The sequence below is a fragment of the Phaseolus vulgaris genome, chromosome 5 (genome assembly GCF_000499845.2).
Source record: "Phaseolus vulgaris cultivar G19833 chromosome 5, P. vulgaris v2.0, whole genome shotgun sequence".
Lineage (NCBI taxonomy): Eukaryota > Viridiplantae > Streptophyta > Magnoliopsida > Fabales > Fabaceae > Phaseolus > Phaseolus vulgaris.
The window spans coordinates 36,459,560-36,472,665 of NC_023755.2; the positions used below are offsets into that span (position 1 = coordinate 36,459,560).

At 29.1% G+C, this 13,106-nt stretch overlaps 1 protein-coding gene across 1 annotated transcript; it reads left to right on the forward strand.

Annotated features, from left to right (window-relative positions):
• Nucleotides 1-10,884: 10,884 nt before the first annotated feature.
• Nucleotides 10,885-12,665, forward strand: LOC137835656 (arogenate dehydratase 3-like). The gene has a single exon (XM_068644256.1). The coding sequence runs from the start codon at nt 11,305-11,307 to the stop codon at nt 12,580-12,582; it is 1,278 nt and encodes a 425-aa protein (XP_068500357.1). The 5' UTR covers nt 10,885-11,304; the 3' UTR covers nt 12,583-12,665.
• The last annotated feature ends 441 nt before the right edge of the window (nt 12,666-13,106 follow it).

Sequence of the window (13,106 nt, forward strand, 5' to 3'; positions counted from 1 at the left end):
GCTACACCCAACAATAACTTACAAAACCCTATTTTAATATAAATGATACTCTCACAAACTCCCTTTACCTACTACTCAAATTATGAAGGTTGTGGATTCTCTTAAGTATTTTACCTTGTTGTGAACCTTTCTGTATTTTAACCCAATCTACAATAATCTATTCACCTATAAGGGCATGTCTTCTTTCACCCTACAAAATTGAATTCCATAATATCTCTTTTGAAATATTATTTATTGCTTTCCAGAATACCTTTCCTATGACAAGGAATAGGTGTCTTGATTTTTGTAGAAACTGAGAAGAAAAACCCACTTGTAATAAATTAGGGAAATGATAGGTTGACAACTTTTGGAGTTGTATACAACTTTTGATGAGATAGATTTAAAAATAAATATATATAATAAAGAATAAATTTGTAATTAAACAATATAAAAAAATATTAAAATAATAGTATTGGAATTGTAAGGTGATTGTATAAAAAATTAGGGTTGTTCATATATCATTGTCCAATAAATTATAAGGGTTGTGGACCTTTAAAAGATTTAGACCTGCAGCCAAAACAAGAGGCCAGTTTCTTCTTGCACTTTTGATAAGGTGTTAGAAAACTAAAAAGTCTCATGTTTTAAATTTTTGGTTTGTAAAATTTAGAAAATATATTTTAGATCATCTAATCCATAATATATATATAAAATATACTGTTAGACTGTGTAATTTAAAAATATATATTGTAGAATTTAAAATGTATTTATAAATTACTTAATCTAAAAACACATTTTGGATTTGGATACAATTTTAGATTTAGAAAAATATTCTGAATTTTAAATTATCTAATTTGAAATGTAGTTTTGAATTGTCTAATATATTGAGTTGTGAGTTATATTTCTAGATTATACCATTAAAATATATTTTATATCACAGAATATGTAATACATTTTTAATATTTTAAATTATATAATTCAAAAATTTATTTCGAATTTTTAAATTCCAGAATTCAAAATAAATTTTTGAATTATATAATTTATAATATTTTCAAATTTTAAATAATTTAAACATTTTCCGTGTCCACAAAATTAAAAAATATTGAGGTATTAAAAGAAATTACCTTTTAAGTTGTAGCCATGAATAAAGAAATCAAATTTGTAAATGGACCACATAGAAGGATTCACCATAAAGGACAAATACTTATATCAAATATCTATCAGAACAGCACAACTATTTATTTATTTAGCCATAATATAACTTTGACATCAACAAGTGAAAAGTTTTTTTTTTCTGAGTACAGCTGGAAATTATACTTTGACTGGTAAATGTATAAGAATTTGAAAGCAAATATAAAATTATGTAAACCCTAAGATTATATGAATTTGAAAGCAAATATAAAATTATGTAAACCCTAAGATTATATCGACAAAATAGACAGAAAAAAAAAAATGTGGTCATCACGGTCAACTAACTACAATTGACGCAGCTGCTAGCGGCAGCCACGCACGTGTTCAACCCTTGACTCTAAATATATTATTATAAAATATTTTTTCATTTCAACATATAATATGCACTTTACAACTATTATACTTATATAATATTTTTTTTTTTTACCGAGACGATCAGATAATATTTGGTATATGAAGTTATCGACAACTAGAAGTTATCCACAATTAGGGCGAAAATCTCAAATATAAAAAGAAACACGAGAAATTAAATAATTTTATTTTTATAATTATACCCATTAAATATGATTTATTAATAATATAGTTTATTATAAATTATATAAATAAACACATAAAATAATTACATTATGTACCGAAAATAAAAACTTAAAACTTAGTAAGAAAAAGAAAAACAACACAGTGAAAAAAATCAATTATTCAATACTCTCTCATACATGTACGTATTGCTCTTTACGTATAAGACTTCTCCATTAGCAAAAAGCACATTTATTTAAAAAATTAATTGATGAAATAGTCAAAGCAAACGAAAAGAAAAAAGAACGACTAGTACCTATGATGTTCTAATTTTTGTTTGGTCATATAATTAAACACGAAATACGGGCACAATAAACACGTGTTATGTAAGTAGAAGTTGTCAAATGTCAATGAAGTTAGCAACCTCTCTACATTTGTTGTATTTTCTTCTTTTACTTTTAAATAAAATTACCATTTTAATGAAAATTATAGTTTATTTTTTTAAAAAAATAAAAACTTTTATGTTAGGCATTATTATGCAACTTATATCTCAGTTATGCTAAAACCTCAAGTAATAACAATCATTAGTCATCACATGAAAAAAAGTATTATTAAAAAAGAAAATACAAAATATGGGAAATTAAACCTACAAAAACTATACACAAGTAGACTATACCTATCTATAAAAGAATTATAAGAATTGACTAAATAGTAACTTATTATACCAATGAAAAGATTCTCTATGAATAAATCTTAGATTAGCTAATTTATCAGCACATGCATTCCTTTCACGAAAAATATGAGTAATCATAAATCTGATTTTCCCACAGTAATTAAGACAAATATTTCATCGATTACGAAACATTCAATGAACATTGGTCATAGCAGTAAACGCAGCAAAGCAGAATCACATTCCAACCAGACATTAGTAAGTCCCATCTTTTGAGTTTTCACCATAGCATGTAAAATTCAACAATAAATTCTCTCATACTCCCACGAAAATATCTCCACAAGTAGCGAGACCAGAATATCCCCTATCAACCCCTCAGTATTAATTTTAAACCCGGTGAAAGAAACTCCCGTCCAGAAAGAGGACGAAACTTTACAATTATAATATAAATTAATTTAGATTTAACTTTAATGATTTAATTTTTTTTTTATCGAAACATAAACTAAACCTTACTTATATTTGCATTTTTTGTTTACAGTGTTTTAGATGTATTTCATACAATATATTCCGTATTAAGTTAAATCTACTTTAGTTTACTAATCTTATAAATATTTGTAGACATCATATATGTAATGTTTCTTGGTCTTTTTATTATATAGACACTTGTAATAAGATATTAAATTACAATTAACTGTTACACTAATTAACATATATATACATGTTTTTTAAAATTTAATTGTGGAAATATATATATATATATATATATATATATATATATTTTGATCTAATTTAATTAGAAAGCACTATTTCAAAATATATATTCACAGTGTGTGACCTATATGCTAAAATGATTTATTTAAAAAAAATATGAAATCATTTTTATAAATAAATAAATAATTTTCAGGATTTATAAATTTAATCAATTTTAAAAAAAATCTACCTAGTTAAATACACACATAAATATATATATGATATTAAGTGACTTTTATGATTGATAAAAATGTTATATATATAAACCATAAAAGTATTAAGTGACTTTTATGATATCAATCTATGTGTGTAACTGTTGATCATGTATCATCAAGTTAGTAATACAATCTATAATACTTTTTTTAAATAAATCCTCTTGCACGCTATATAAAAATAGATATTTAGTTTGTTTACATGTTGAAAACATTAATAATATTTAATTTTTATTTAAGAATTTTGTATATCATAAGAACATATAAATAAAATAAAAAATCTCATACATATAATTTTACTTATCTTAGGATCTTCCTAAACTAAATTATGTTCAACACAAAATCTTGAAAGAAGTTACTTGGGGATTGATATAATTAATTAAGCAACATAAGGACAAATAAATGCACAATGATTCATGGATGTTGTGGTTATGTATTATGTCACACACTTGGCAAATATAGAAATAGAGATTATTAATCAGGAAACTTCAATTCAATCTTCAACTCATTATTTATAAACCAGTTGGTCCATTTTAAAATAAAGTGATTTTTTAGTTATAATTTTATTTTTAAGTTTTTTTAAACTAAATTTCTCTAATGTGTATCTCACCTACTTTCTGCACTGTTTTGAGCTCTGATTATTAAAATGCATAAATGAAATATGCATAACAAAAATTATTATTCAAGTAATTATTCATTAATGTCATTATTAATTGAATTTGTTTACGTAATGTAGCTATTTTGGTAAAGTTATAAAGAATATAAACACTCCTCATGCAAAACTAAGATATGGAAAAACATGACTTTTATTTTAAATCAATAAATTTAAGTATATTAAGACTTTCTATAACATCCCAAAACCTCATATATTTTAAATATTTTTTTATAATATTTATATTTATTTGAATTTCTTCAAAATACTTTTATATATATATATATATATATATCAAATAGAGCATGAAGTATTATATTTAATGAATTATTTTAATAATCTAATACTATTAATATTATGGTAATATTTTATAAGAAAAAAATATATAATTGATGTTAGTTTAATATATATTAACTAATTATTATAAACAAAATAAAATAATTGTAATGACACTGAACAAGCAGTTATTAGGTCGATTTTAAAATCATAGATTTGTATGTGAAATATTTTAGTAAATGTTATTATTAGAAATAGAATAATAATAATAATAATAATAATAATAATAATAATAATAATAATAAGTTGGTATATGAATTGTTGAAAAGAACACAAAAGAAAAGTTTTTATACAGTACTTTCATATTCAAATCAATAAATGAATAGGAAAATAAAAAGTTAAAAAATAAATGTTAGCATTGGAAAATAAATTGAAATACATTTTTCATCTTATACAGATATTATTATATATATATTGTTTTATATGATTTTATTTTTAATTAATTATATAATATTTTCTAAACTTATCAAATTGTTATAATTAAATAATTTATTAAATACAATAATTGACATGTTAAATTTTATCTTTTCATAATTGTATAATTCATAAATATATTAGAGATAATAACAAAATTAATGTTCACGGAGTTTTTTTATTTAATATAAGTTAAGGATAAAGAATAAGAAAATTGAGAAAGGAAAAGTAAGAGAAAAATGGATAAGGTGTGTAAAATGTGCAGAGAAAGGTGCAGGGAAAGGTGCGTGAGAGGCTATTATGAGGTGAAAAACACGGTCTATTAATCACTTAAAATAAAATAAAATAAATTATTTAAATTTAGATAAAATTTTGAAGATTATAAAAAATCTCAAATATAGGGTTTAGAAACTAAAACTATAAATTTTTTTAATCTCTTAAGATTAAAAAAAATAATAGATCTTAAACTAAAATTAGTATTAAGTAAAATTTTGAAAAACTATATTATAACTTTATTTTTTTATCTTAATCTCTAGAGTTAAAAAAATTGTATAATTTTTAAATTAATCATTTTTAAAACAGTTTAAATAAATACATTAGATCTAAGATTGATTAAAATATGAAAAAATTGAAGTTAAATTGAAATTATAGATTTTCAAAATAAAATTCAAGGACTAAAATTACAAAAAAAAAAAATAGGAAGATCAAAATTACGGGAAAAGAATCCAAATTACAATTTATTTTATTAAAAATTGATAATTTATTCTTATATAACATAAATGAGTATATAATTAAAAATTTAAAATAAATTTATAATAACAAAATTAATATGGAATTACATTTTAAATTTACGATAAATATTTTATAAGATGGTATCATTTTTAACTATTTATGATTTATCATAATATAATTGACTTAAAAAAATACTAGAAAGACACTTGAAGTAAAGAAAATGTTATTTCAAAAATATTTTGCAATAAAATTTTAAACATTTTCATTTAATATATTTTCTAATCCTTGACATAAGGCAGAACTAGAAGCTATTCATGGCGAATAAGGTGTTTTAGAATGTTTTTGGAATCCTATCTTATTTTTTAAATTGGCTTCTCACAACTTCATCTTTATAACATGTGAAGGTTTGTTAAGGAATTCAAATTTAATGTATTTTTAATATTTTTCTAGTCATTGTATAAGACACTTGTAACATAATTAACGTCCCAATAAAAATAAGAAAATTGGTTAATTTTATTTTAAAAACTTATCATGAATATATCAATTTTATGCTCTTTAGTCATTATTTAAGTTATGATGGATTATATGAAATAAGTGTAATCAAGGTCTAAAGTTTAGATTCGTTTTGATTATATAAAATTTAATTTAATTTAATTTAAATTAAATTAAATTGAGTTTGTATAATTTTTTAAATTAAATATAAATTTAGACTTAAATTAGTGTGATATGGATGCAATCCAGTTATACCATCTAATATGGACTCAACTCAACTTTTTAAGATCTAATTTAACATATATTTACTTTGATTGATTTTGAATTGAGTTCGAGATGGCCAATCAAGTTATACCTAAGTTGGGTTAGATCCAACTCGTCATGACCTGAACTAGGTTCGACCAAGCTTAACATGAGTGACTCAACTCGATTTAGTTTTAACCTAACCTGAATTTGATATAGTTAAATCTAACTTAGGTCGAATCAACACAATATCATTCGAGTCCAACCTAACCTAACCTGCTAAGGTCCAACTCAACCTAACTTGTTAGGGCACAACTCAATTTAAATTGAGTTGGACTCAGCCCAACCAAATCTAACCTTGCAAGGCTTTGAGCTAACCCAACATTTTATGACCTAGGTCTGAGTCGACTTGTCCTGACTTGGACTTAACTTGATTAGGACAAATGTGGACCCAACCCAAACTTGAGTTGACTTGACCTGATTTAAACAACTTTCTACTCATCGTAATTTGGGCCTCACCCAAACTCAGTCGACACATGGGCTTTCTTCGACTTGATTTAACATGGCCTTGGTTTACTTGGTTTGACCTGAGCCTAAGCTGCTTGACTCAACCTAGACTCGGATTGACTCAGTTTGACCTGGTTTTCGCTCTATTCAACTCGATATGAACCTAAACTAACTCGACTTGATATGAATCTTTCCTAATTTAGCTCGACTTGGGTTGACTAGTTGTATATTGACATAACCCTCACTAACTTATCCAACTTGACCTTAATAGGTCTTGACTTAATTTTGTATGATGTGTGCTCAACTTGACATGGACCGGAGTTGATTTAATTTAACCTTAATCTGACTTAACTTAGTCTTGATGTGGACCGAAATTCACTTAACTCAAATTTTTGAGGTGGTATACATAATTAAGCCTTATATTTGAGATAATAACACATTTATATTTGAGATAATAACACATTTATTTCTATAGCATAATTCTAATAAAGTTGAAGAAAAACGTAACATTTATTATTGTAAGTTAAATATAACCTTTTACAATATAAGTTATGTTTATTATTTAAATTATTAATTATTTAATTTTTAAATTTTATTTATTTATTTTATTATAATATAATAAAATATATTTATAAATATTTAATTAATATTTATGTTTATATAATCAAATATACTAAATTGTATAATTGATTATGTTGGATTTAGCAAAATGTTTTTTTTTCTGGACTTTTGTGTTTTTCAATTTCCAATGATTTATGTATTTCCTCTTCTCTTTACATATTAATTTTATGGATCCAAACAAACTCTTAGCATGTAGCTAACAGATCTTGAAAATTATAATTTTTAAAATAAAATTAAGATTGTAAGGATTAAAAATTTTCAATCTTTAATAATATTTTTAAATAATTAAGTTTGATTTAAAAAAAATTGTACCAATTGGTATTGGACGAGTCAATCACTCAGTTTTGGTGATCGATCGACTGTGTCAAAGTATATTTAAAACACTTTATGAATGGTAACAACGATAGTTATGGAAGCTCGTCACCGGTTATCACCATGTTCCACCAAATTAAGATGAAGCTCCGAGAAATCAGCTAATAGTGATTTAGTGAAAGATATTACTCCATTAAAGATATTCTCCAAATATACCAATATACCTCCCTATAAATCAGGAAATCATACTATAAATCAGTTAAAACTGATATTTGATAGATTTCGGGGTCCATTACAACAGAGACTCATGAATAAACACTATAAATAAAGCATTTAAAGAGATGTAAAATGTGCTTTAATTAGTTTTCACTATAGACTCTTTACACATAGTTCTTACTTGATCGTCGGAGTATATTCTTCATGTCAACTCCAACAGAACACCAACCGTTAAAGGAGGAGATTTGAAGAGAGAAAAAGGAAGAGATTTGAAGAGAAAAACAAAAAGATAACCAACACATTAATAATTGTACAACCATATTCAGGTACTATATATGCTCACTTTATCAGTAAAAGTACACAAATAATAATTAGAATTAAGAAAATTATAATTAAGTTAAATACTAATTTTTTTTAAATATAAAATATTAATGGTGATAGTTTCGAACTTACCAAATAAAAAAATGACTTTATTTACGTAAAAGAATCAAATTAATTTATTTAAAACATATATAAGTAAACAGGCTTTACCAAAAATATAATTTACTGTTCTTTAAAGTGATTTTTCTAGTTTTAAGAAGGCAGTGAATATTTTTATACCTTACAAGCCCTTGATGTTTGGTGTAAATTTAAGCTTCTCTGCCTTATTTGCATATAATTTAGACAACGAACTACACTGTATTTTATTCAACATTTTCCATGTTTTATGTGAAAGTTTTTTCACTCCTTGCCAATTATCTAAAATATTTTGTTGTACTTAGTTATATTTACTTTTTTAGTCTTTCTCTTTTGTAAACGGTCTATGTGTGAAACAAAAGAGATGCTTTAGTTTTGCAAGGTCTTAGGTAGAAGACTTGAGTGGAACAAGTATAGTCCCTCTTTTGAAAAAATGGAGAATGTTGTAAGAAACACTAACGTTAAATTTACTATACTACTTTAATAAAAACTTATATAGATATTGCTACATGTAATTGTCTGGTTGAGATGTTTTTGTCTCCTTTGGGTTTTTTTTAGGATATTTATCTTTATAAAAATATTTGTGGTTATACTTAATTATAATTATCTTTGACTTAGGATGTTCATCATTCGATTGTACGGACAATTAAATCAGATCCAATAGAATTCAATTGTCCCTTAATTATGATTTGTGAATGTTTATTGTATAATAATTGTTCTCGAACGGGTGTTGGGGCCTAGAGAATGATTTCTCTTCCACTCCTTTCGGTCGGTCACTATTATTGTCAATTTCTTGCTTCGCCTCCCTCCTCTCGGTCCTCCAGTCTCACAAACTGGAATGATACCTGCAGAAGACACTCCAACGCTCAAGTCAGTCAGGGTGTCGGCACTCGGGTGTCAGAGTACTGTAGATAATGACGTACTTGGTTCTTGGAGTTTGTGCTATTTATATTACCTTAATGGGTCTTTGTTGGTCGGTCGGATTAGGATGTTAGTTCATGTTTAGGGTTGTGTTAAACAACCCTTAATTGTGGATTAACCCTGCTGACTTGGTCAATCCATGACTCGTTCTCATGGGTCGGTCGGTCACATGTCGTCACATGACCTTCTCATTGTGATTGATTGGTTGAATAGTCGAGTTCCTGACCGACTCACTGAGTCACTCAGTCGTCCCAGTACAATAATCATTAATTATATCGTTAATTCTTTCTTGTTATACGGAAGAAGGTTTATGTGAAATGTCAAGATGTCAAATAATACACTATTAAAAATAATAGAGTCTAAAACATATTGATCTTAATAAGATTTTTCGATTTTATAAAAGTTATCCAAAATTAACATCGCAATAAACAAGAACGAGCATAAAACTAAAACATTTTTACATTAAATCGGTTATTAAATTAAAAAATCATTAAATTGAGATTGAAGATAATATGGGTTAGAAAGAGAATATATGTGTTACTTGGATACATATTGAGGTAACTTTTTTATTCTTTTCTGTTTTGAACTATATATTTATAGTGAAACTTGTATAATTAAAAAAAAAATCCGAAACTCCTAGAATACATTATTATTAAACCAGACTGGTCTATTAGGTTTTAAATATTTTCCGACTAGCTTAATACCTTTCTTCTTAATTAAAGGTGTTTTTTTTAAATAGCTGCTTAATTTATTTAATAAGTAGATTTCATCTGACTTAATTTTAACATGAGTTAAACCAAGAGTCACTGTATGAATCTTTTTAGCATATTTTTATCCCTATTTACCACTGGGGTTTGTGAAGCCCATTATAAGAAGAAAAAGAATAAATGGAAGAGAAAATTACTTAATTTTATTGAGCTTTTTACATACATAAATGTGACATAAACTAATTGCCTATTTAGGTCTAAGTTCTAAAATCACATTCGTAATTATTTCCTGAATTGAGGATAGTTAAAAGTCGTTTTTCTTTGGTGGAATGAAAACTAGTTTAATTACCTCGTAGACCTAATTTTATTACCAAGAAAATAAATGCTTATTTTGTAAAATTTAAGGTTGAACCATAAAAGTAAATGTCCTTTATTTTACTTAATACTCTGTTAAAGAAAATAAGAGAAATGTATCGATATTCGAGAACTCGTCTTGTTTTGAACGAAATATTTGATTCCAATGAATTAAAGCTGTATAACTTTTGTTTCCTTTTAAATTTATAATAAAATAACATTTTTTTTTATATATTTCCCATTATGCTGAAGACTTAATAAAAAGAGATGTATTTTTAAATTATATACACTATTCAGTATTTTGACACAAGTGTTAATACTATACTGAAGTGTTTAAGTGTTTTATGTAGATAATATCTTCATCAAACTGAGAAAAAAAAAAAAAACTTGAAATATCAGTAAACGATTGAAGGTGAAGGTAAGAGGAATCGTTTCTTCCGAGAACAATATATTAAATATTTTAGAAGTAAAAAATAAAAAGAACCAGTAAAAGGATTTAATAAACTGATTGAGATGCATTTATTTAATTTGATTCACAGTTATTAATCTGAAATGAAAAGATAATTAAGATATTTCTTAGTTCTTACCTACCCAGTGTTGTATAAAAAAATGATAATATATTTATTTTTGAAAAGATATGCAGATAGAAAGAGGAAGACGTGGAGAAATGAGGAGTGGAGAAAATGAAAGAAAGAAAAAAAAGTAAATGTAAGAATAGATGGAAATGAGGGTAGGTGTGAGATTCACCGAACCACCACAAATACCATCCATCCATGAAGCCATGCTATCCATCATCGACATGGACATCAACATCATCATGGTCATCATGAGTTGTTAGGCAGCTTCACTGAGTTTTTCCTCAGCCTCCAAACTCACACTCAGAACAATATATAAACACCTCAACCACCTCTTTTCTCTCTCAGCTTGAGGTTCCCTTCTCCAAAGAGAACAACAAGCTTCACCTAACTCACTTCATTACTTCCATTTTTATCATCTCATAAACTATTATTGCTTCACTCCCACATCGATATGCAGACTCTTACGCCCCCCACTTCCAACGCGCTTAACCTCAACCACGTTATTCGTACGCGCCGCCTCGCCCCAACCCGACTCTCCGTCAAATGCGCTTACGCATTCGAACCGGCCAGCTACGGGGTCGGCTCCAGCCGAGCCGATTGGCAGAGTTCTTGCGCCATCTTAGCCAGCAAGGTTGTTTCTCAGGAACAATCCTCATCCGTTGACAAGAACGGTGGCACTGCCGACCACGTCGCTGCCGTTAATGGCCATAAGGCAGCCGTCAGCGACTTCCAACTCGTTCCCATCGGTAACCTCGCTGAGGCCAACAACAAGCCGCTCCCGCCGAAGCCGCTTACAATATCTGACTTCTCTCCGGCGCCTATGCACGGCTCGAAGCTCAGAGTCGCGTACCAGGGAGTTCCCGGCGCGTACTCCGAGGCTGCTGCCGGGAAAGCCTATCCGAACTGCGAGGCCATCCCGTGCGACCAGTTCGAGGTGGCGTTCCAGGCGGTGGAGCTTTGGATCGCCGATCGAGCGGTTTTACCGGTGGAAAACTCCCTCGGCGGTTCGATCCACCGCAACTACGACCTCCTCCTCCGCCACCGTCTCCACATCGTCGGCGAGGTCCAGCTCCCGGTCCACCACTGCCTCCTCGCTCTCCCCGGCGTTCGCAAGGACTTCCTCACGCGCGTAATCTCGCATCCGCAGGCGCTCTCGCAGTGCGAGCACACGCTCACCAAGCTCGGCCTCAACGTGGCGCGCGAGGCCGTCGACGACACCGCCGGCGCCGCGGAGTTCGTAGCCACTAACAACCTCCGCGACACCGCCGCCATCGCGAGCGCACGCGCGGCGGAGCTCTACGGATTGAACGTGATGGCGGACGGCATCCAGGACGACCCGAGCAACGTGACGCGCTTCGTGATGCTGGCCAGAGAGCCCATCATTCCCCGCACCGACCGTCCTTTCAAGACCAGCATTGTTTTCGCGCACGACAAAGGCACCTCCGTGCTTTTCAAAGTGCTTTCCGCCTTTGCTTTTCGCAACATCAGCTTGACGAAGATCGAGTCTCGGCCGCACCGCAACCGTCCGATTCGGCTTGTCGATGACGCCAACGTGGGAACCGCGAAGCACTTCGAGTACTTGTTTTACGTTGATTTCGAGGCTTCTATGGCTGAGGTGAGGGCTCAGAACGCGCTTGCAGAGGTTCAGGAATTCACCTCCTTCTTGCGAGTGTTGGGAAGTTACCCAATGGACATGACTCCCTGGTCCCCTTCCTCTCCCCCACATTGATTTCCATTTTTTTTCTCTTTCTCTACACACTTCCCTTCTGAATTTTGTGAATAAAACACAATTAAACCTCATTATTTTTATTATCCCTCTCTTCACACCATATCTCTTTTTTCCTTTTTTTTATCAATTTTATTTATGTTAAGAGAATACGTGGTGGTGGTGGTGGTGGCGGCGGCGGTGTAATGGTGGTGGTGGTGGTAGTACCTTTCGCCAATATTTGATGAGGGATTCTTCATCCTTTTTCTCTCTTTCTTTTCTTTTTCTGTTTATTGTTATTTTCATTTTGTTGCAATGCCTCTTTTCAATTAGCACAGTGAATGGATGAAAAGCTAGCATGTAAGTAATTACCAAATTCAAAATAATATTAATAATATATATATATATATATATTATTAAATTTAATAAGATAACGTGACATAGAGTATAATAACCACGAAAATTGGATGTTTTCAAACGCTTATGCTTCTTTAGATATTATAATTTCAGCCTCTGTTTGGGAGAAAGAGTGGCTTGGGAGGTAGAAA

Bases quoted from the DNA above. Each gene is read 5' to 3' on its own strand.
- LOC137835656 (XM_068644256.1), top strand. From the start codon at position 11,305: ATGCAGACTCTTACGCCCCCCACTTCCAACGCGCTTAACCTCAACCAC.